The sequence below is a fragment of the Oxyura jamaicensis genome, chromosome 4, assembly GCF_011077185.1.
Source record: "Oxyura jamaicensis isolate SHBP4307 breed ruddy duck chromosome 4, BPBGC_Ojam_1.0, whole genome shotgun sequence".
Taxonomy (NCBI): domain Eukaryota; kingdom Metazoa; phylum Chordata; class Aves; order Anseriformes; family Anatidae; genus Oxyura; species Oxyura jamaicensis.
The window spans coordinates 43,127,764-43,148,511 of NC_048896.1; the positions used below are offsets into that span (position 1 = coordinate 43,127,764).

The 20,748-nt window shown below is 38.1% G+C and overlaps 1 protein-coding gene across 50 annotated transcripts in view; it reads right to left on the reverse strand.

The window, feature by feature from the left end:
- Window positions 1–20,748, reverse strand: part of ANK2 (ankyrin 2) — a 351,779-nt gene that overhangs the window by 44,053 nt on the left and 286,978 nt on the right. For 15 of the 50 annotated variants that reach the window (XM_035325572.1, XM_035325573.1, XM_035325569.1 and 12 more), the window contains 8 exons: window positions 19,092–19,236; window positions 17,663–17,674; window positions 14,271–14,373; window positions 13,545–13,648; window positions 10,195–10,236; window positions 9,316–9,351; window positions 2,422–2,646; window positions 648–746 (listed from right to left, as the gene is read on the reverse strand). In XM_035325572.1, the coding sequence (XP_035181463.1) occupies window positions 648–746; window positions 2,422–2,646; window positions 9,316–9,351; window positions 10,195–10,236; window positions 13,545–13,648; window positions 14,271–14,373; window positions 17,663–17,674; window positions 19,092–19,236 (766 nt within the window). The remainder of the gene's footprint in view (window positions 1–647; window positions 747–2,421; window positions 2,647–9,315; window positions 9,352–10,194; window positions 10,237–13,544; window positions 13,649–14,270; window positions 14,374–17,662; window positions 17,675–19,091; window positions 19,237–20,748) is intronic. The other 35 variants (XM_035325564.1, XM_035325568.1, XM_035325567.1 and 32 more) reach the window with 16 other exon arrangements.

Consider the following 20,748-nt stretch of genomic DNA (forward strand, 5'->3'; position numbering starts at 1 on the left):
GGGATTCTATTTATGTATAGGAGATAAGAATTTGCCTTGTCTTACAAGCAGATGTAAATATATGTATCAATGTATGTGTGCATATATATACGTATAAATATACACACATATGTGTACATACAATATATCTATATTTATATACACATAGAAATGGGTACTCTTAGAAACAGGAGAGAAAATATATATATATTTGTACATACACTTCTCTAATTAGAATACTCACACAGGTTACCATATAAATAGTAAATGTCATGTGTTCTGTTATACTGGTGGTATCCAACGTGTATCTAATTGATTATTTACTCCTTGATACAAAAAAAAGTCTTAAATTTTACAGTAGATTCCTTTTTTTTTTCTCCCAATCCAGGTTGCTTTGCTACAGACATCAAGCACATAACCAGGAAGATCTCATGCCAAAACAAAAATGAAGGCCACAGTACTTTAAGAAAAAGATACAGACATACCACCAAAACAAAACCACATACCACAAGAGTTGAAAAATGGTCCACTAAGGGGTAGGTATACAAAATTTCAAATCATAGAACGGGACAATATCATGGGCATAATGACACAAAAAAATCATATTGCAGAAGGAGGAGAAGAATGGGGAGGTCAGCATCCATCAATTTGTTTCAAGTCTCTCCTACCCAAGGAATTTGGTCCCAGGAGGCCCCAGCTGAAGGATTCGGCTGACCAAGCTTTCTCCCTCATTAAGTGGGGGAGGAGCCGTAGGCAGATGAAGTTTACTGAGTACATCCAAAGCAGCAGTGAAAGAAAGAACATAAATAAATTTTATGTATTTGTTTTGCCAGAATGCCAGTGCTAGTGTCTGGTCCACAGAGTGGAATTAGGCTGTACACTGAATAAGGTTCCACCCCAGCGATGACAATTTGGTGATCAAAATCAACAAAGTGAGTTTCATTAATGTAGGCTCTCTTCTTGCTCTAGGAAGACAATGGGAATTTTGGCAGTGAACTCAATGGGAACAGGACTTGTACCTCAGAATGCATCTCTGCAATCAGTACAGTCATTTTCTGATTTCACTGCCAGTACAACACCTAGGAAAATGCTCACAGGAAGGGTATACCTCCTCTGAGCTCTGAGGAAGAATAACACTGATATATCCTGGTCTTTCATATGAGACGTGCTCATTACATAGAGAAACCATTGATAAGAAAGTAGGAGAGATACTCCGTGTGGGAAGACTGAATGTGACAGCACAGTATTTCTGTTTTGAAATTCTTCTTCATTTCTTTTGACTTCTTTCCACCTCTCTTAAAAACTGACCAAGGAGCAAAATGAGTAAGTGGTACAAAGCATCTGATTAGCCAGCTGGCTTGCTGTTATTTGTGATATTAAGAGGTATCCTATCTGTCAAAAGGAACGGTTGGCTTGCTCTTCAGATCACATTGGCAGTGCTTCAGAACTGCTCTTGCTTTCTTACCAGATTAGAGCAGCAGTGAGGCAGCCAAACCATGCCTTGGGTACGTTCTCCATTCAAGACATATATAAAAACAGTGTGCAGTTGAAAACCAACTAACCAACTTTTTTCTCCCCCTGAACTCAATACTTCGGAAAAAGCACTACCAATGAGAGTGGCTCTATGACTGCCTGTTGTGATTGCATTTTCAAGCAACTGATTTGTTCTGAAATTAAACTATTGCAGTTTCCAGGGTCACTTTTTTCAATTTCTGAATGAAGGTATTTACGGTCATAGAAGGGGTTCCTTCAGTCATACACTTTTGGATGCCACAGTTGACAGGGAGAACAGTTGGTAAAACTAATTTACAAAAGGGATTGCTGCTTTCAGCTGAAAACTGCTAAAACAAGGTCAGCAGCAGACACAAATCTGATCTTTCTAAGGGTTTTGTAGCACAGGACAAAACAAATGGCCCAAAGTTCTGGGGTTGTCCTATTGCTTAACTTAGCAATTTCAACCCCAGAAAAATCAAAAGCACTGCGCTTTCCTTCATCCAAATTACTGATAACACAACACAAGCATCTCAAATAAACAGCTATAACGTGTATTATATATGTAGCAGGCTTTACGTTTGGGCTTTAGATCAGTGCTGTCCTATTCACACCTTATAGGCAGACTATTTAAATATAGTATGAATGGCCTTTTCTGTCTGCAAAGGGATTTTCTCACTATAGTATCACAACACTGAGTAATAATGACATCCAAGGAAGCATATTAACCTTAGTGCTAGTGGTTAAAAATATTGGTTTTCAAAGGAAAAGGCATAAAAGCTTTATGAATTGCTAACTAACAAATGATTTGGATTTCACACAACCACTCTGTTACTTTGCTACAAGCATCTTTTTCTGTTCAAATCTCCAAACAGGAACCATTTCAGTGCAACTTGCAAACAGGTGGAAACATACCGAATGCTTTCCTTTAGGCCCCATGGCACCCCTTACCCAAGAAACTGAGCACCGGACGGTCCGACTTCAATCAGGCGGCTGGCCAGACCTTCACCTTCCACCATGGGAGGCATGGTGGCCAGTCGGTGGCGTTTCACCAGCCGGCAGGTCACGCGTGTTGGAGCAGTGCATTTCCGTGGAGGAATAATAATTCGTAGTCCATTGTGTCTGCAACCTCGCATGGCACCCCCACGAGCATCCACCATGAAACTAACTAGGAAGCTGGAATAATCAGGGGAAAAAATTAGCTAGAGAAGCAGATCGATGTTCCTTTGGTTATGTTTCACAGATGTAACAAACTACAAATAGACACACAGCTCTTTCTCAAGATGTATGATCAGAACAAGACTTTCTCCCATGGGAAGCATTACAGAATCACAGAATCATCTAGGTTGAAAGAGACTTCCAGGATCACCAAGTCCAACCTCTGACCTAACACTAACAAGTCAATCATTTATTAATTAAACTGAAAACTGCCATCTAAGAGTTCTTCACAGAACCAGTTTTACTTTACGGTGCTGCTGTTGGTAGAAATACCAGCAGTCACTCGTAGATGTGTTTGTGTGCACATGACATACATAGTGGACAAAGTTAACTGCAAAGATCTCTACTCTGTACCTGTAAGCATCTGTAATGTTAAGTTGGCACTCTTCAAATATTTTGCAAAACTAATATATCTTAAAATGATTTACAACTCAATGATATAAAGGCAATTCTGATTGAAGGGGTGGTTTTTTGTTTGAGGTTATCTGTGTAATTCTCCAGTTATTTGATAAATATGTTTTTTAAAAAAAGCTCTCATTAAAAAAACAGATTTAATTCTTGAGCATGTCAACACAGCTCTTACTAAATCACTGAAGCTATCACCAATTTATGTCAAAAATCTCCCTCTTTAATATTAATCTCTCAAAGAACTTTTCCCTTTATAATAAGACTGTTGAAAGAAATGTTTTAAGGCAGAAAAAAAGTGACTGTTTCACACTAGGGTTAGAGACTTCACTTTTTTTCCTTACCCTTTGCAACAGATTATGAAAAAAATAGGTTAGAAAATTACAAATGGGTTAAGAGAAAACAATGGTAGGTAAGGAGACCCAATAGAAATCCTTGATTTATTACAGAAATCTTTCATGCCATTAAAGAAAGATTTTTTTTGTTTTTATTTTTTAAGAGACAAGCTGATAACCCAACATGTCATCGTAGCTTGAAGACAATTTGGATTTGGCTGAGCTGACAATAGCTACAGTCATTATATAGGAGGTTTTTGTCTTTCTGTGTTATTTTGCACAGCAGTGCAATGTCCCAGTGGAAAACTTACAGATGCAGAAAGCCAGCTACAGGGAACTCTCTTAGCACAAGGTAAATTATTTTATGTACATCTTATTTATATCTTCTTCTTTAAAAGGGAGAAAAAGATTTCACAGAATTTCTTATAGGCTGAACTTTTTATAGTTCCCAATATAGCCAACAGGTAGCTTTGGAAAGATTTGCTCGAGATTAGGGACATTCTTGGGAAAGGTACAGAACTATTTCAAATTTTTGTACTGGTTTATGACTTAGGATCATGCCTGATGTGGGATGGGAATATCAGGTTGCTGGAAGTGAAAATAAGTGCAGATGAGACAGAACGGTATCAGGCCTACTTCTAGCCACTAAAATAGAATCATCACAGGGGGAGTCGCAGAATTGCTACTGAAGGACCTGCAATAGAGAAAAGCTCTTATAACTTGAGTTACAAATACAGGTATTTTTCCACTGTCCCCTTGACCGTTCTGTGCAACAAGCATTGTGTCCGTTCAGTACCCACACAGCTACAAGTAATTCCCCATGCTGTAAAACACAACACTCAACACACCGTGCAAGTCAGAAAAATGGATGAGGGAGCCACAAGCGCCAGTCAGAAGCACACCATGCACCAGGGATGCCAGTCTTTCTCACACATGCAGTCTCCTACTCTACTGCCATTCATATACCTCTAGGTTTTGTTTAGTGTAAAAGTCTGGGTAGTACAACCATTATCTCATTCCTTAGAGGTTGGTGTTTCTGTGGTTTTAACGGGGGGGAAAGAAAGAAAATGAAAAAACATTTTACAGCTTTGATTCTCTGGGGATGAATTTAGAAAAAATGGGAGCTTCCTTCACAAAATACATACTATACAACATTTTAAAGCACTGAGGAAAGAAGAGCTTTAGGAGATACTAAATGCTCAATTGTTGCAATAATGCTCCGTGGCTTGCACTGCAATTTTCCTTTACCTGTATGAGGTAGTGTTATCAAAGTGTTTCTGACTTATGTTTCAGAGAATTGGTCCAAGCCTCTGTTATGATGCATGCTTTAGAGGCAGTTAATAACACCGAGTTCTCGAAGAAGAGTTTCACATTTTGGTGCAAACACTGTGAGGAACAGAACTACTGCCCCCATAATTACCACAAGCTGATGAGTGCGCTTACTGAATAAAATCACATTTTTCATTGTGTAAGCTGTCACGAATACAATGTTTATGATTCATTTATTTTTCATTGTTGACGTAATACTCAAGATTGCATACTTTAACAGGATCATCTTCTTTTCCTGCCCATCACTGAAAATATTAGTGCTAGTTCATCTGTCTGCCTTATATCTGCCTTAGCTTATCTCCCTGTGTGTCTCAGCAGTGCCAAGAACACCGTCAACTGCTAGAAGAATACATACACAAAAGGTAAGGGTCCAAATCAAAAAATCTCTCTTCTGACCACAACACTGGGTGCTGTTGCTTTTAATATGGTGCTTTTTCTCTGTACGGTAATTCCTTTCAGACTAATTTAAAGATAAACAGAGTGCCTTCTCAGAAAGCACACACTACGCAATTCAGATAATCACCCGTGGTGTTGAGCCACTGTAAAAGCAGAATCAGGAGTAATCTTTGGTTTTGACCATCTCTGAGAACCTGTATCTCACCTGACACACACGGTAACCCTGTGTTCCCACACCTGCAATTTGCAGAATCCAACACAGACCAACTAAAATTTTAACATGGCATTTCTCTCTAGTACACCCTCAAGAGGTTAAGTGATAGCAGTGCGTGTTCAGGCGTTAATTAAAGTTGTAACTGTTTCTTGTGAACTTAAAATGTTCACCAAAGGTGTCTGTCAGCCAAAACATCTCGGAGCAAGGTCTGTCAGGCATCTATCACTGACACCAACCAGTGCTCCAAAGAGTACAACAACAGGCAAAGATAAGTATCATTGAAAAGTGGCCACAACAATAGAAACAGCTGTTTCTGTCATAAAGATCTAATTTGTTAACTAAATAACAAGATAAAATCTGGAAAACAAGGAGCGTTCATTACAGTATACCCCAAAAAATAAACCTGTTCCATCTCCCTGAAACAGCCTCCCAGGTGAAACGAGAGCTTTCTGAAGGGTTCTCTGACCTGTGGGTAAGTGTGAAATGCTAGATAGCAATTCAGGCAAACATAGCCTAGAACGAGGGTGGCAGAGAAAGAATAGTGCCAGTTATCATACTAAATATGGAGGAGCTAGTTCACAAGAAGAAGCTGCACACTACTGAGAAATTTAAGGAGAACTGATTTTGGAGAACTAGAAGAGCTAGCATTAACCTGGTACAAAAAGAAAGAAACCAAAGGGGAAAAAGTTCCCGGCTCTATGAGCTGTAGCGTAAGAGTCTGTAAGGACAGCACCTAGATGCAGGATTTCTAGAGCTGATATGGAGTGTGGAAATATGTTCATTTTCACCACACCATCCTATTTATTTCCCAATCTTTTGCCACGTTTGTTTTCTCATCCACTTATTTAATCTAATTACTTTTATCCCTTTCTTTAAATCAGCACAATTCATATTGGTTTTGGTATGTATATGGAATAGAGTTGATAAAAACATTTATAGCAAAGTATTTTCTGAAACACAGCAGCCTCCTTTCCTGCTTTTTTGCTATAAAGCAAAGCTACAAGGTGATGACATTACTCTTCCAGGACTAGAACATCTCTGATTTCCTGAAGGACTGTGGATAACAATATGTAAATCATACAAAACTAAGGGATATTATAAAACTTGCTTTCTGAAACATGCCCTTAGGAAAGTGAAAAAATTGTTTGACTAATATAAAAGAAGTTTAAAATAGATTAATTATTTGTTGCCGCACATACATATACAAAATTTCTCTTCTCCCTAACGTTTCTTTTACCAGAAGTGAAATGACAAGACTAAGGCAAGAGGAGACTGTACTCAAAGAGCAAACAAAACTCGCAGGAATAATTGGCAGATTAAGCCATCACTGGAATCACAAGTACTTTGTCATTGTAAATTCCTAAAAAAAAATGACACATACCACTTGTATGTGAATAGCCCTAACGTATATATCATCTAATAGCTACGGACTGGGGAAGCATCCCTCTTTAGCACTAACTTTGGATTATTCTGGCAACCCACTGCAAGAAATTAAATTTTAACTTAAGTGATGATTCAAAATCAAAAGAAAGTAAAGGTTAAGGTGGCAAAGTCAAAACTTGTGTGGCAGGGTGACAAGGGCAACAATGAGACAAGCTTTGTCAGTACTAGGAGCCAGGACAGCCTTTGAGTAAGTTTCCTTTTCTGACAGTTTTAAAGGTTGAGTTAGAAATGCTGCATGACACAAACACGTGGCACTGACGTTTATAGTCTTGCAAACTGGACTGATACTGAGCTTTCCTGGGACTTAGCAAGGCGGCAGTGAAATTACAAGGGCTTTTTATAGCAAAGTCAATTAAACAGATTAGTTCATGGGAAAATATTGCCTTCTCTCTTTTAAGAAAATGAAGACAAAATCAGGATTTAAAAAACAGCAACAAAAGCAATTCTTTTCTAGAAATAAACTACAGACTGCAGGCAACTCTAAACATGCTTCTGTTAAACACATGGTCAGCAGTTAGACGAAGCATCATCTATTCTCTAATTTAGCCATACCTACTCAGAAATCATGGAGGCCATTTCATTCTCTTTAATTTTAGAGCAATTATAAGCTACGTCCTCACCATATGAAAGGTTACTATATCAAGCAACATCAGCTACAGCATCCTTCTGGTTAAGGACACATAAAAGTTCCCTATGTCTTTCAGGCTGATTCCCTGCCTTCGACAGAGAGCAGAGCAAACACCAATGGGTTTTTCTCATGGCTCCATTTGAACAAAGCACAAACAAACTATGCGTTGAATTCATCCACCTCCCAAGGACAAAAAAAGTTGTGATTTCCAATAAATTTTTGGATTTCAAATGTGATCCTGTGTTATTCCCTTTGCTGTTTTTATTCGTACGGAATTAACATAGTCTTATCCTATATCTATGCTCATTTAAAAGGTAATAGCAGGATTAACAAACAAAAAACGGATGTGTCAGCACGGGGGGTGAAAGAAGAGGGTTGCTGTGTGATCTGTAAAGAACTGCTGTTATGTAAATAGCTTTGCAGAAGAGTCACGCTTCCAGGTAGCTGTGAACGCAAGCAGTTGGCACTCAGACGCACTTCTCATTCTGCAGAATCATTTGGAGAGCCATGCAAACCTAGCAACGTGAAGTGCCTTTCTAGAACAGGCAATAGCTCTTTTAACACAGAAATCAGAATAGGCAGAATCAATACACCATTTTCGTGGTTAGTTCAGATGTGATTATCCTTTTCAACTACCTAGGCAGGCACACATGCTCCCATCAGATAGCAAGGAATGATCAAAAAGCTGCAACTGGAGCACATCCATTGTAGACACATTTGAGAACGTTTATGTGTGTGTTATCTTAATTTTATAAAAGCAACTGGGAAACAAGGAGATAGCAGCATTCAGTGTAAGTCGCAGTGTGAAGAAGCAGAAACAATCAGGGTGCTTCAGCCATTGCAAAGTGTTCAGCTGGAGAAGGAAACTGACAGAACATCGGAAATGAAGAAAAACGGCCTTGATCCAGCTCCCACTGAAGTCAACAGCAAGTCAACTACCTCAGGGTGCTTTTGATCAGGCTGCAACTATGCCATACATAAACAGGGCAAAATACAAATTCGAGGAGGACAAAAAACATGATCCTACGCAAGAATCCACTAGAAATAATAACTGATGGCAGTATTCTCTTCACTGCATTACTCAGCTACAGAGAGACTGAGTAGCATCCCCTAAGAACATGCTTTTGTAGTTTGGGTTTTTATTAGCTGCTTAATTTGCACAGCTGAATATTTTAGAAATTTTACGCTTTTCTGTGGTTATGTTATAGGAGATGAAGAAGTATTGTGCCAATAAACACCTCGTGTGCTAAGTGAAGACATTTTCCTTTGGGAAGGTCCCACTTCAGGTGCTCTGTGCAGGATGCAATGTGCCAGTGATAGAAACAAGGCCACACAGAACATGCGCTTGGTGCGAAAAATTAAATATATGGGGTCAAGTTTCATTTTTTTAATACAGTGCTGTTATTCTGCTAGTTCCAATAGGGTGGCACTATTTCGAAAATAGGGTCTAGGGAGTGGGTCTGCAACACTGTTTATAGTGACATGTGAGAGAAAAGGCCCCCTGTAAAATGGCAGTTGAAACTAGACCTATTTACAGTGGTTTGTGTTGCATTTTTTATTATTTTTTTCCCTTCCTTTTTAGCAACATTAAACCATGTTATTGATAGAGAAAAAAAATAATGTTAATTAAATCAAGGGTTAGAACAAGCTAGGAATGTATAGGAGGTTGGTTAAGATTGTTTGCAGTGGATCTATAAGGAAGAGAAATAGGTCCATGCCTAACTGTTATTGCTAGTCAGTCAGAGTAGATTTTTTTTCTCTTGGCCAGTGTGCACTATCAAAACACTAAAGCATCCTGAAGTGAGGCAAGAGAGGAGGATAAATATGGTATGCAAGAAGTGCAATATATTAAAGAAAGAAATTATGCAGAAGTTCACCTGCTGTTGTCATGATCAAGACATGGAGAAGAGCATCTGCAATAGAATAGATGATTTAACATCAAGAAAGAAAAGAAATGGAAAAAAAAGAATGAGTTAAATGAAATACTGAAAAAATTAAATAGATCTCTAAATTAAACATATGAATGTATACATATATATGAGTATTCATTACATGCAAAAAGGTAGAAGTGGGTATGGAAAATAAGCCTACATAAATATCTTCGGTTACACATTGTTACCACTACTACAGCAGTAAAGCTAAAGTGATAGCTTTCTCTACATACATTCTCAAACTGGAAGTCAGATACATAAAATATACAATTTGATTCTAAGCCTTGCAGAAACGAACTACAGGTTGCTTAGTTTAGTTATCCATACATAAATTTGGACAATGATGTATCAAAAGGATGTATCAAAGGTGATTCCAGACTAATATTTTCTTCCAATTTCCTATCAATGTATTATGTTCTCCACTTTCTTCCATTTCAACATGTTTCTTGTCCTCCTTTTGTTCTGTACTGCAGAATGACAGATTTTAAACTTTCAGTTTGAGCTGTTTAGGCTCTCAGTAATGTATCATGGCCAGTTAGTTTTCTGGTGTTGCTTGTTTTCTGTATTTTCATTGCCTTTTTCTTCCATTGACATGAACAGAGATTTGCTATTAATGAACCCAAACTGCCGTTTTACCTTATTGTGGCTTCCTGAATAAGGCTAGAACACAATTTGAAATCATTTAGACTTTCAGAATTTAGAAATGACTATCCGCTGGTAGCTGCCAGGTCCTGTTTCCATAACTATTTCTAGGAAATGAACGTCACATTGGGGAAAACAGTATTATGGATTCAAAATACAACACTTGAAATACATTTTGTTTACCTTGTTAGCAAGGATCCAGTCTCCTTTTTTGCAGACAGACAGCTAAGAATGATAATTCACATTATTTGTCACAGTTCAGCTGCCAACTCCCTTGTCCTTCTCCCTTTTTCCTTGATGGAAGTGAAAACTTCCAGAAAGGAAAATGCACTAACAGCCCAACTGTTTGTCAGATGCAAATAGTGATACACTTGGAACATCTATTAGTCAGATATGTTAATCTCTTCTTCATCAAATAAAATAAATGAAAGCGGTATTTTTCATTAAATGGGAGTTTTACTGCAAGCAAATTAGTTAGAAAAACGGTAGAGCTGCTATGTTTCTTGCTCTGGACACAAAAGCAATCTAATATCTGAGCATCAACTCAAAGCTCCTTGCTCTCAGTGCCATGTTTCTGCCAGTATGACAAATCTGCCTTTCTTCTAATCTACCATACCCTTAGATATTTCTCAGGAAAATTCTTAGAATATAATCTACGGAAGTAAATTGAGAGGGTTTGTTCACCATATCACCAGAGTCCAGGTATGAGAATGACATAATTTTACACATAATTTATACTTTAAAATCTTAGTCAGCCTTATCTTTACCATTCACACTTAACCACTACGTGTGACAGAGACATAAGAATATCATACTGGCAAGCAAGCCCCAAATGCTGCAAGTGAAAAGGAATCATTCAGTTCAGTGCTTGTTTTGCCTTCCAACTAAATGAAAATACTGTGTGTTCTTCCACAATAGGATATTGTGAGGCGTGAGACTAAAGCTGTGAAACATATTTACATTGATGTAGGCGTTAGTTCTGTTTCTCCTAACACTTCAGCAGGAAATCATACATAATATCCCCTAATATTACCAGCGGTGATAAAACTCTACCTTATTGGATATTTAGCATCAAACTTCCTGGTATATTGACAGATCCTTACTTTTGCTGAATACGTAAGATTGGTTAATTTTATTAGCAGAAGCAAATCCGTTTTGCTGAAAGGAAGTTTAAATGCAGGTATTTGTACTTAAGCCAATGTATGGAACTACTCAAAAATAGGTGATCGTGTAAAAATGACCAGGAGCTGTTTATGTTGAGATTGTGGGCACCAACACTGTTACATTTAACGAGATAGTTATTTTCTTGGTTTTGAAATGGCTGCCAAAGACTCTGACCAAAGATTTTGTCTTTTACGCCACACTGATGAAATTATTAACCAATTGAAACAACAGCTACATTTAAATTTTAAATGGATGGTTGAAACATTTTCCCTTTCTGAAATGGCACACCTAGGAGAAGTTTTGGTTAGTTATGGAAAGGCTGAAATATATTTCTGTGCGATACCACACCCAGAGAACAGTTCTCCATACATTTAGCCTTTTGACTGGGGATGTCACACCGTGATCCACAGAAACACTTCCCCACAACAGGAGATCAGTAAGAACTCTACAACGTGGTGTTTGCCACTGAAGTAGTGCAGGGAGAGAAGAGTGTCAATTTTTTCTCAGACTGCACAGAATACAAAATGAAGATCATCTGTGCCGAATAAATTGCTGTCCAATACTTTGCTGATGTATTACTTCATGAAAAACATGGTCTAAATTCAATATATTTCCAATGTCTTCAGCAAAAACAAGGTTTTTGCTTAAAGCTACTAACAATGCTTACATAGCATTTCTTCTCAAGCACTAGGAGTCTTCTTTTATGGCAGAAAAAAAAGAAGATAAAAATAGATTTAGGCAATGTATTTACCTAATGCACCCCAACAGTTTATGATAATTCAGCCAAATCTAAGCAAGATAAAAGGGAAGTGTTGTAAAGCCTTTTCCAACAGCCAACTGTTATTATAGATTTCTTTATAACAATATTTAGCTACAGATTAGTTAGGATATATAAAAAGCACATAATTTGTGTTGTGCTAAATGCCACTATTTCATACAAGGCTCTACAGAGAGTAGCTTCTCTTAAATAAATCAGGTATTTTTATCCTATCGATAGCATCCTGGTCATCCAAAAAAATGTAAACTAATACTATTTTTTTTGAATTAGAAATAAATGCTGCTCTTCTAAACGTATTTAGTTGATCCTCTGCAATAACCAGAAAGACCTACCTTTCTGTAAGTGAAAAGTCATACATCCTTTGGGAAAAGCCTGTAAACTATTTAGGGTTAGAATAAACCACCAAAGCAATTTTAAAGCTTGTATCTTGACACAGATATTAACATACATATCCTGAACAAGTTAAGCATGTTCATTTCATTTGTTAGTTTTTGAGCTCAAGAAAAGCAAATTCAAACGATACTGTCCACAGCTAAAAATCCTGCTACCACCTAACTTCTCGTATAAGCCACAAATGAGTCAAATTGCAATGGCAGTTATGACAATATTGCTCCTCTTTCTGACCAGGACTGCCTGTCATTCCACATGGGACACCAGCGTTATTTTTGAAAGACACAGACTGTAAGATTGTTGCAAACTCATTTGAGATTAACAAAAAATCATTTAGCGATGTGCAGCCATTCTGCAAAAAACATAGCTCCATGGAAATGAAATGCTTTTGTACGACGTTTATTACTAATTCATCTGCACGTGCCTCATCAAACCTGATGGCAGGACACAAGTGTAGATCTCAGGGTAAATAATAAAATTACTTCAAACACAGTAAGCAAGAGCGCTTAAACGCATGCACAGATTTAGAGGCCAACCATGATAAGCTTCATTAGTAAGAACTTGGCTGGGCCTGCATTTCGTCCGGTCTTACTCCATTCAAATGACTTTGCCTGAATGCAAATGCTTACAGAAAGTCAAATGTGAGAATTTATGAACATTATGGCCAAATGCGTGTAAAGCACATCATTTTTGGGTTGCTTGTCTATTACAGGCTTCATGTAATTTAATATCCTTGTATTTTTTCTTTATTAGTAATTCTGACAAACACTAGAGTAGGCGCTTGCATGATCTACTTCACTAGCACAGGAAGTACTTGCCATCTGAACTCACAAGGCCTTCGGCTTCAATTATTACTAACTTTACAAATGACTTTTCCATAAAATTTATACAGATACAAGTGTGTATGCATCTTATTATCATCTTTCTCTTGAACCTGACTGAAAGCTAACTGGCATCAGTTCACTGACTTTCGGTGGATAGTCTTGGTACTTAGATTTACTCAATTATCAGAACTTAACTGATTGTAGTAATTTATGGCCAGCTCTAGGAGAAAATGAATTTAAAAAATAAATCCCAGATAAGAATTAGTTGAAGCTGCTGCTACTGCTGGTATTTGTTTCTCCCTTTTCTCCCTCTTTTTTTTTTTTTTTTTTTTTTTTTTTTTTAAAAAAAAAAAGATAACGCTAATTGATACACTCACCCTGAATGAATAGGGCTGGAAGAAAGAGCCACATTGTCCAAGTTTTCAGGGCCCCAGCTTAAGCGATATGAATTCTTCTCAACTTCTTTGGCCAGAGTTGTTACCTTTGTAAGCAAAAAAACCCTGCTTTTTACCACAATAAAACCAATGAATTAACCAAAAAATCAGAAGATGCATTTTGCACAGTACTGCCTAAAGCGTTTACACTCTTCAAAAAGAAAACAAATGAACGATAATAGCATAAGCATATTAGAAACATTACTTACTGTAACATTTTACACTTGCCCAAAGTAATGGTATCTGTTAGTGCTCATACTGAAATGAAGGATGTGATTTATCAAAGCAGCATTTCCTAATCATTATTTTTTTAACTTAAAGGCATGCCTCACAATATTACCTTTGAGGAAAATGCCCTGCAGTTTGTTAGATCACCTGAATATTTGGCCCAATGGCTATTAGTATCATTCAAAAATAAGTTAAAATGGAGAAAATTATAAAGATAGATCCTGTACTACATTCACTCAGCATAGCCATTTATCTAGGAATAGAGTTTTGTACTACATATAGTACAATATGCCATTAAATATCAACTGAAATTAAAGAGATTTACATTACGATAGATAAGCAGCATGCACTACATGGTATCATTACTACAATCTGAACAGCAATCTTTTTATATTTCCATATTTGTCCAGCTGGTGAGTGAAGTAAAGAGACGGTGCTTACCTGCTGGCTGGGGATTACAACTGTGTCGTCGATCATGGCACTGTCCCTCAGGTAGGAGGCATGGCTCAGTGTGTGAGACCTGTCTGAACTGAAGGACCGCAGGCTGGTAGGTTGGTAGGATGCCATAGCAATGGATCAGCAGTACAGATGATGTTGTAAAGGTGTGATGAGAGAACGAGTGGGAGAACGAAAAAAAGCGTGCTATTAGCAATATCATGCAGCTTCCAGGGGGAGTACGTAATAGTCATAGGGGGAAAAAGAGCTTTACAAATCCATTATGCCACCTTTCTGACCAAGGGCCATGAAGTCTTTTGGCTGACTTTTGTTTGCCCCAAACGCAGAACCTAGAGATTAGTCTAGGTGACAGTTCATATTCACAAATGGCTTTCTGGCATGATCACTTCCTTATTACAAGGAGCATGAATTCCTTTTAAGTAAGGCTCTTTGGAGGAGTTTTCTCACCTGCTTCATAATGCAAACAAATTACTACAGAAAACAGAATGCTAACACCTGAAGAAAAGCTGAAATGACTCTTGCCTACTCTCTCCCATTAGAACTGTAAATGCGTAAGGCTTGATCTTGTCCCCTGGAAGGTACACACAGCAAGGTGAATTGTGGCCAGCCACAAGCTCCTGTGCGAGACAAGGTTCTTCCTCTGTATGCCAACAGCATCTCTAGAGCAGCAGTCTGAATGTCAGCACTGTTTTCTCCGTGAGTACACACAGCTCTACAGAGCATTGGTTGCTGTAGCAATGAGGGATGCAAGGCAGTAAATAAGCTGCTTCCAAGCACAGGCTCAGAATTTAACTGCAGCATCCAGTAGCAAAAAGCCAAAAAGACAAGTAAGACACCACAGAAGGACATAGTGAGGTAAATGGGGTTCCTGCTACCAAATCTCATGAGTTTTGTCCTTTATAAGTATTTACTAGCAGCGGAATTACAATAGTGATCTTTACAAACAGATCAGCCACCTTCAGATGTTGTACGTGCTCTCTGTGATGTTGTTCTGTACCCTGAGGAACGTAGCGCATGTAACTGAAGGAAGCAGTTTTAGTTTCATGGCTTACGCACCCATGAGTAGTACTCATAATGACTAACACACTGGATCAGAACAGTAGGCCATTTATCTAGACATGCAGATTTTTAAGGATAATTAATTTTTCAGCAGTTGGCAATAAAAATATCATGATTATGTTGTGGACGTGAGATTCAAGTACTTTAAACGCAGATCTTGATGGAAATCAGATTTTAGTATCTGATTCAGACCAATCAGCCTTTTTAAACAATAGCTAAATTCACTTAATACTTTTTGATCCATTTTTAAAAGCAAACGATAACCTTATTAATAGAAATAGGTAACACTGAAGAATGATCGATGCCACTGTTATGCCTATTTAGCATAACAGATGGATTGCACAAAACTGAAAGCAAAGATAAGTATTACACAAGTATCAGTGTTAGAAAAGTCTTGAGAAAAACAAAAGAAAACCACCACCAATAAGCTCTCTTACATGTCATGAAATGTCTCACCCAGACATGTAAGGCTGGTATTTAGAGTACGATTGGGATTGCTCACTTCTGGAATAAAATTCTGATTCCATTAAAACAAACAACAAAACTTATTTTGATTTCAAGTAGTTCGCCCTGTCTTCATATAATAATTTCACAAAAAAAATATGACAGAAACTCTTGACAGAAGGGTACTCTGGTTAAACATTTTAGGGTGAATTAAGTAGGCAGAGTACATGTAGCTTACTCATAACAACAGTACTTCGGTGAACATTTGTTCTTTGGGTGAAAAGTGAGCTCCAGTAGCAGACCCCATTTGCCGTCATTACACTATATTGATTTTAATACTCAACACTTTCAGAACTGCTTTGCTGTGCCATGCAATGCTTGCAAGAAGTTCACCATCCAGGTTGTAGGTTCTGCCATTCAGCTAATGTCATGTCCTGGACAGGGACTAAATGCCAGGAAGTATGTACTAGATTTAACTGTCCTAATGTATGGTGATGTTGTCCGTGTTCTCCTGCAAGTACCTGACATTACTACCGCCACCACGGCCAGTACGTATCCAGTACGTGGCGCATCTGTGTGAGCTCCAGTACACATCCAATGCAATCAGAGTATGGACTTCTTCAACAGACAAGGTATGCACAAGCACGACTCAAGTCTGTACCAAATTACTTTATTTTTTTTTTACTACACTTTATTTCAAAACTAGTTCAGATGATGCTGCCCCTCTTCTGTGCACTGTACCAGCTGCATGGAGAGCTAACCAGTAGTTCAAGTCCGTGCTTCCGAGATTTAGGAACAGAGACACTGACTGAAATAACAACCCAGTTATGAAACCGTAGGGCTGTTGGACAGATTGTTTATTATTTTTATTATTTATTTAATAATTTTATTATTAAATAATTGTTTATTATTTTTTATTATTAAAATATGACCATGAGTAACTGGTAACACCGCTAAGTGCAGATTTTTTCCAAATCTGGCTGATAAATCTCAGCCCTGGGACTTGTGATCAACAGAACTCTCCTCTGCCAGACAATGAACTGTGGAACCCAGCAGCTCTGCAAAGCTCCTAACAGAAGAGCGTGTCTTGCCCGTGTTAGGTAATGCAAAGACATACAACATCCACCTGTCCTAAATGCTGCACAAACCCCAGAAAAGCAGCAAAATCTAGCCAAGTTTCTAATCTGGTTGACTAGAAGACCACATTGCAGTACACATCCACTTGCCAGCCTAGTCAGAGATCTAGCCATCTCTAGTCCAAGTCAGTGTATCTGTCGCTGTGGGAAGCATAAGGTGTTTCACAAACCTGGGAAAAGAGCTGGTATCATTGAAAACTGTATAAATTGGCCTTGAAAACATTTCACTATTCAGACCAAAAGCCTTCCTCTCAGCAGTCATGAGCCAGAGAGGTGGAAGGGACACACAGAGGAATCTTTTCAAATACTGGTGATCCAATGCGGCCTGAATCCACTTTCTCCATATTCAGAAGGAGAATCCACCTCATGTAGTCAATTCTATTGATTTTTTTTCTACCACTGTTTCTCCACATAAAAATGAAAACAGCTCGCTCTCCCAGCAGCACGGTGACAGGAAGACAGCTACCAGTTGTGATCGATCTCGTGCAGCTTCAGAGAAGTTTCTCTGGGACAGTAGCTATGTCATACTGTGACCTTCCTATGCAGACAGTACTGTGGTACCTTTATTTACCTCCGCATACCGTACTCATTTAAAACTACAACCACCTCCAACAACGTGTTTTGTTTGGTTCTTAAGGTCAACATTCCAGCCCCACAGCAGGCCTCCAAAATGGATGAACAGAGACAAGTGCCATGAAAGGATATAGAGACGACGTTTTCATGCTGTGTAATACCTACCTGGGCATGGTGCTATGAAAGCATATGAAAAAGAATGAAGGGGAGAGAGAAATAAAATAAATAGGGAAGATGGTTACAAAAGAAAAAAATATATATGTTTGTAAATCAAATTGTTTAATGCATAAAATTATGTGAGTATAGGCTGCTAACATTATTTTGCTTTGCTGAATTTCTTGAAAAACCAACATCAGTGTGATGCAATGAACATCACAAGCAGAACCAAAATAATGCAAGCAGTCTGTGAAAATTCTTACAACCAGTAACCTGATGGTGACAGAAAATGACACATGGAGTTAGAAAATGCCCTTTTTTTCATTCTTTCTGCCTTTATCATTTTGCTTCATTTCGATATAACCTTGTGTGATAAATAATGTGAAATCACTTTCATAAAACGCAAAAATAGGACACATCAATTATATGCCTGTGAAAATCTACTGAAATCCATTGACAGCGTTTAAAAGTTAAATTATTTTAAATGAGAGCAAAAACTGACTTAACACTTGCCAGCACAATCATTTCCATACCACATCTTTAAAAAAAAAAAAAAAAAAATTGTTACCACCGAAAAAACGTAATAAAAGGGTTTGATTTTTAAGCACTCTGATGCAGTTCATAAACATCTTCTGAGACTCAAAATCAACACAGTCACTTTGTTTTCAGTGGATTCACTGGAGCTGTCTAAAAACCAACAAAGACTCCAAGTTTATAAGACCTCAGCGATGCGAGATTTACACATGCTGTGAGGCAAACTAAACTGTTTCCTGCCATCTTTTGTTCCAGGAGCAATTCACAGCCTACTGAAGTAAACAGAACGGATCCAACTGATTCCACTGAGCTTCAGAAATGCTGCCAGAATAACAATCAAGACTGGAAAATGAAGTTTTCAAATACTTTCACACTACAAATACTTTTTGTTGTCAAGATCCCAAGGTTTTTGTTGTTGTTGTTTTGTTTGATTGTTTTTAATGAATCTCAGTTCCCCATGAACTACTCCAAAAAGTCAGCTCACCTATTGCTAAAAGACCCTGTCCACCCACCCATTCCCTCACTCATGGCGGGAGATCAGGATGATTCATGAGCCCTTTCCATACACAGCTAGACTCTTCTTCCTTTGCCTGACCACAAAGACAATAAAGCAAGCCATGCTTTTTCAAGAATCAAGTAAGAATCAGAAACAAATTCTTCTCTAGATTCTGAATACGGTATTAGTGCCAGATGTATTCGTTTCTGGACTGGTTAGGAGATATTCCTCCTGACCACACCTTCTCCTATGAAGTGGCAACTGGCACACTGACCTATCTAATGAAGAAATCTTGACAAGTGCATCCCATGTCTCTCTTGATTTAGAGACACTGAGAAAGGAATTTCAAACACTTACAACAAGAAGTGTGTAGAACTGCCATAAGAAAACACATGTCCAGGCAAATACCTGTCAGATCGCCCTCCTTCCAAGCTGTACCTCAGGTAGTTCATACCATCTAAGAACTGGCTGCTTGGTAAAGAGTCATCTCCGAGTTCTTTGAGGTCTTCTGGCCTAAGGTACTCTCCTCCATCTCCTGTCATTGTATCATCACCTTTAAACCAAACACAGAAGGGACAGAGATAAGCACAGACACGTTTGATTTCATTGCACATTGGGATCCAACAGCTGAATGGCACAATTACAGGAAGGCATTTCCCACTCAGGAAACACTGCAGTCCACAAGCAATTAATGTATTTAATGAAGCTAGCACATCAAGCAGGATTAAAGGAAATTAAAATAACTAAAGGTGAATAAACAATAGTATTTAATCTATTTTTTGCTGTTGCACATACTGTCAAGGGGCAAATTTCTTTGCTATTCTGTAAAGCATGGTCTGTCCATCACTTCATCTTTTTTAGCTCTCCAGTCACAGGAATGTTGCATCACACTCGGGAAGTTTATGGGTAAATATTGCCATATATCTGACTGCATGCTATGTGTTTTCACCTGAAAAAATATTTTCTCTAGACTTATGCCTGACAGTTAAAATCCTAATTCAAACTCTCCATTGTCCAAATACCTCTTCATATGAGGACATCTCACCCAAGTTCCAACATCATTCTGTGATATGCAAAAGATTTTTTCTAAAACATGGCCATAACCAGAATCTGGAAATAAATTCACATGTGTAGATGATATTAATTGTTAATCCAAAAGTAATTCATAACAAATCAAAACCTAAATGATAATTGGTTATTTGATACAGTAACCTTTTTGCACATATAACTTGAATTTTCAGATCCAAAATGATTTTCCCGAGGAAATTCTGTCTATATGAAGTCATTGTTTGCTTTTGCTGGCAGACAAACAAAACAGCTTAAATTGCTGAGCAGCATGTAGATGTTTCTTTTCATTCCTATTTGCAAGATAGTTTCTCCCCACAGTTTATTCACGGAGACGGTATTTGCGCTGCTTAGTGTGAGCCTGCCAGCAGCCTGGTGCGGCCCACAGAAGCACACAACAGGACCCCAGGCTGGCCATCAGTGTGTTCAGTTTTTCTCATTTTCTCAGCTGCATTGGCAAGCGTGAAGAACCTGAAGCTCCCGTTCAGTTATGTGAAGAAGACTGCAGCTGCCATACAGGAACAGCATTCAGCAGCTGCACGTCCCAGCTGCAGGAATTCACCCTGATATGCTCAGAAACACAAAGGATTGCAAGAGTTAGACAAGTGGTATCTGCGCTGTTACAAACAGAATTCATTGGGCATCCGGACAGTTGCCTCTTGTGTGATCTAAAGACCTAACAAAGCAAGGTTGCAAAAAACAATTAATGCTACTGCTGCTATTTCTAGTAGAACACCCTTTTTTTTTTCCCTGCAAAATCTTAGCACAACAAAGTACGTGAGTGGTGCTCGCTCCTAAAGGGAGAAAACTTGGTATTTGTTTTCATTAAACAAATCAAGTTAGTTTTTCTAGCTTGATGTTTCAGCTAACAAATAAATATTTTTTTTTTCACCAAAAAACATGTATGCTTTGTGATTTTAGAGATTTTTTTGTGTGTACACAAGTATTATATATAAAAGTGAGCCCTAAATCTTTTCAGTATAAAAAAAACAGCTCTTGA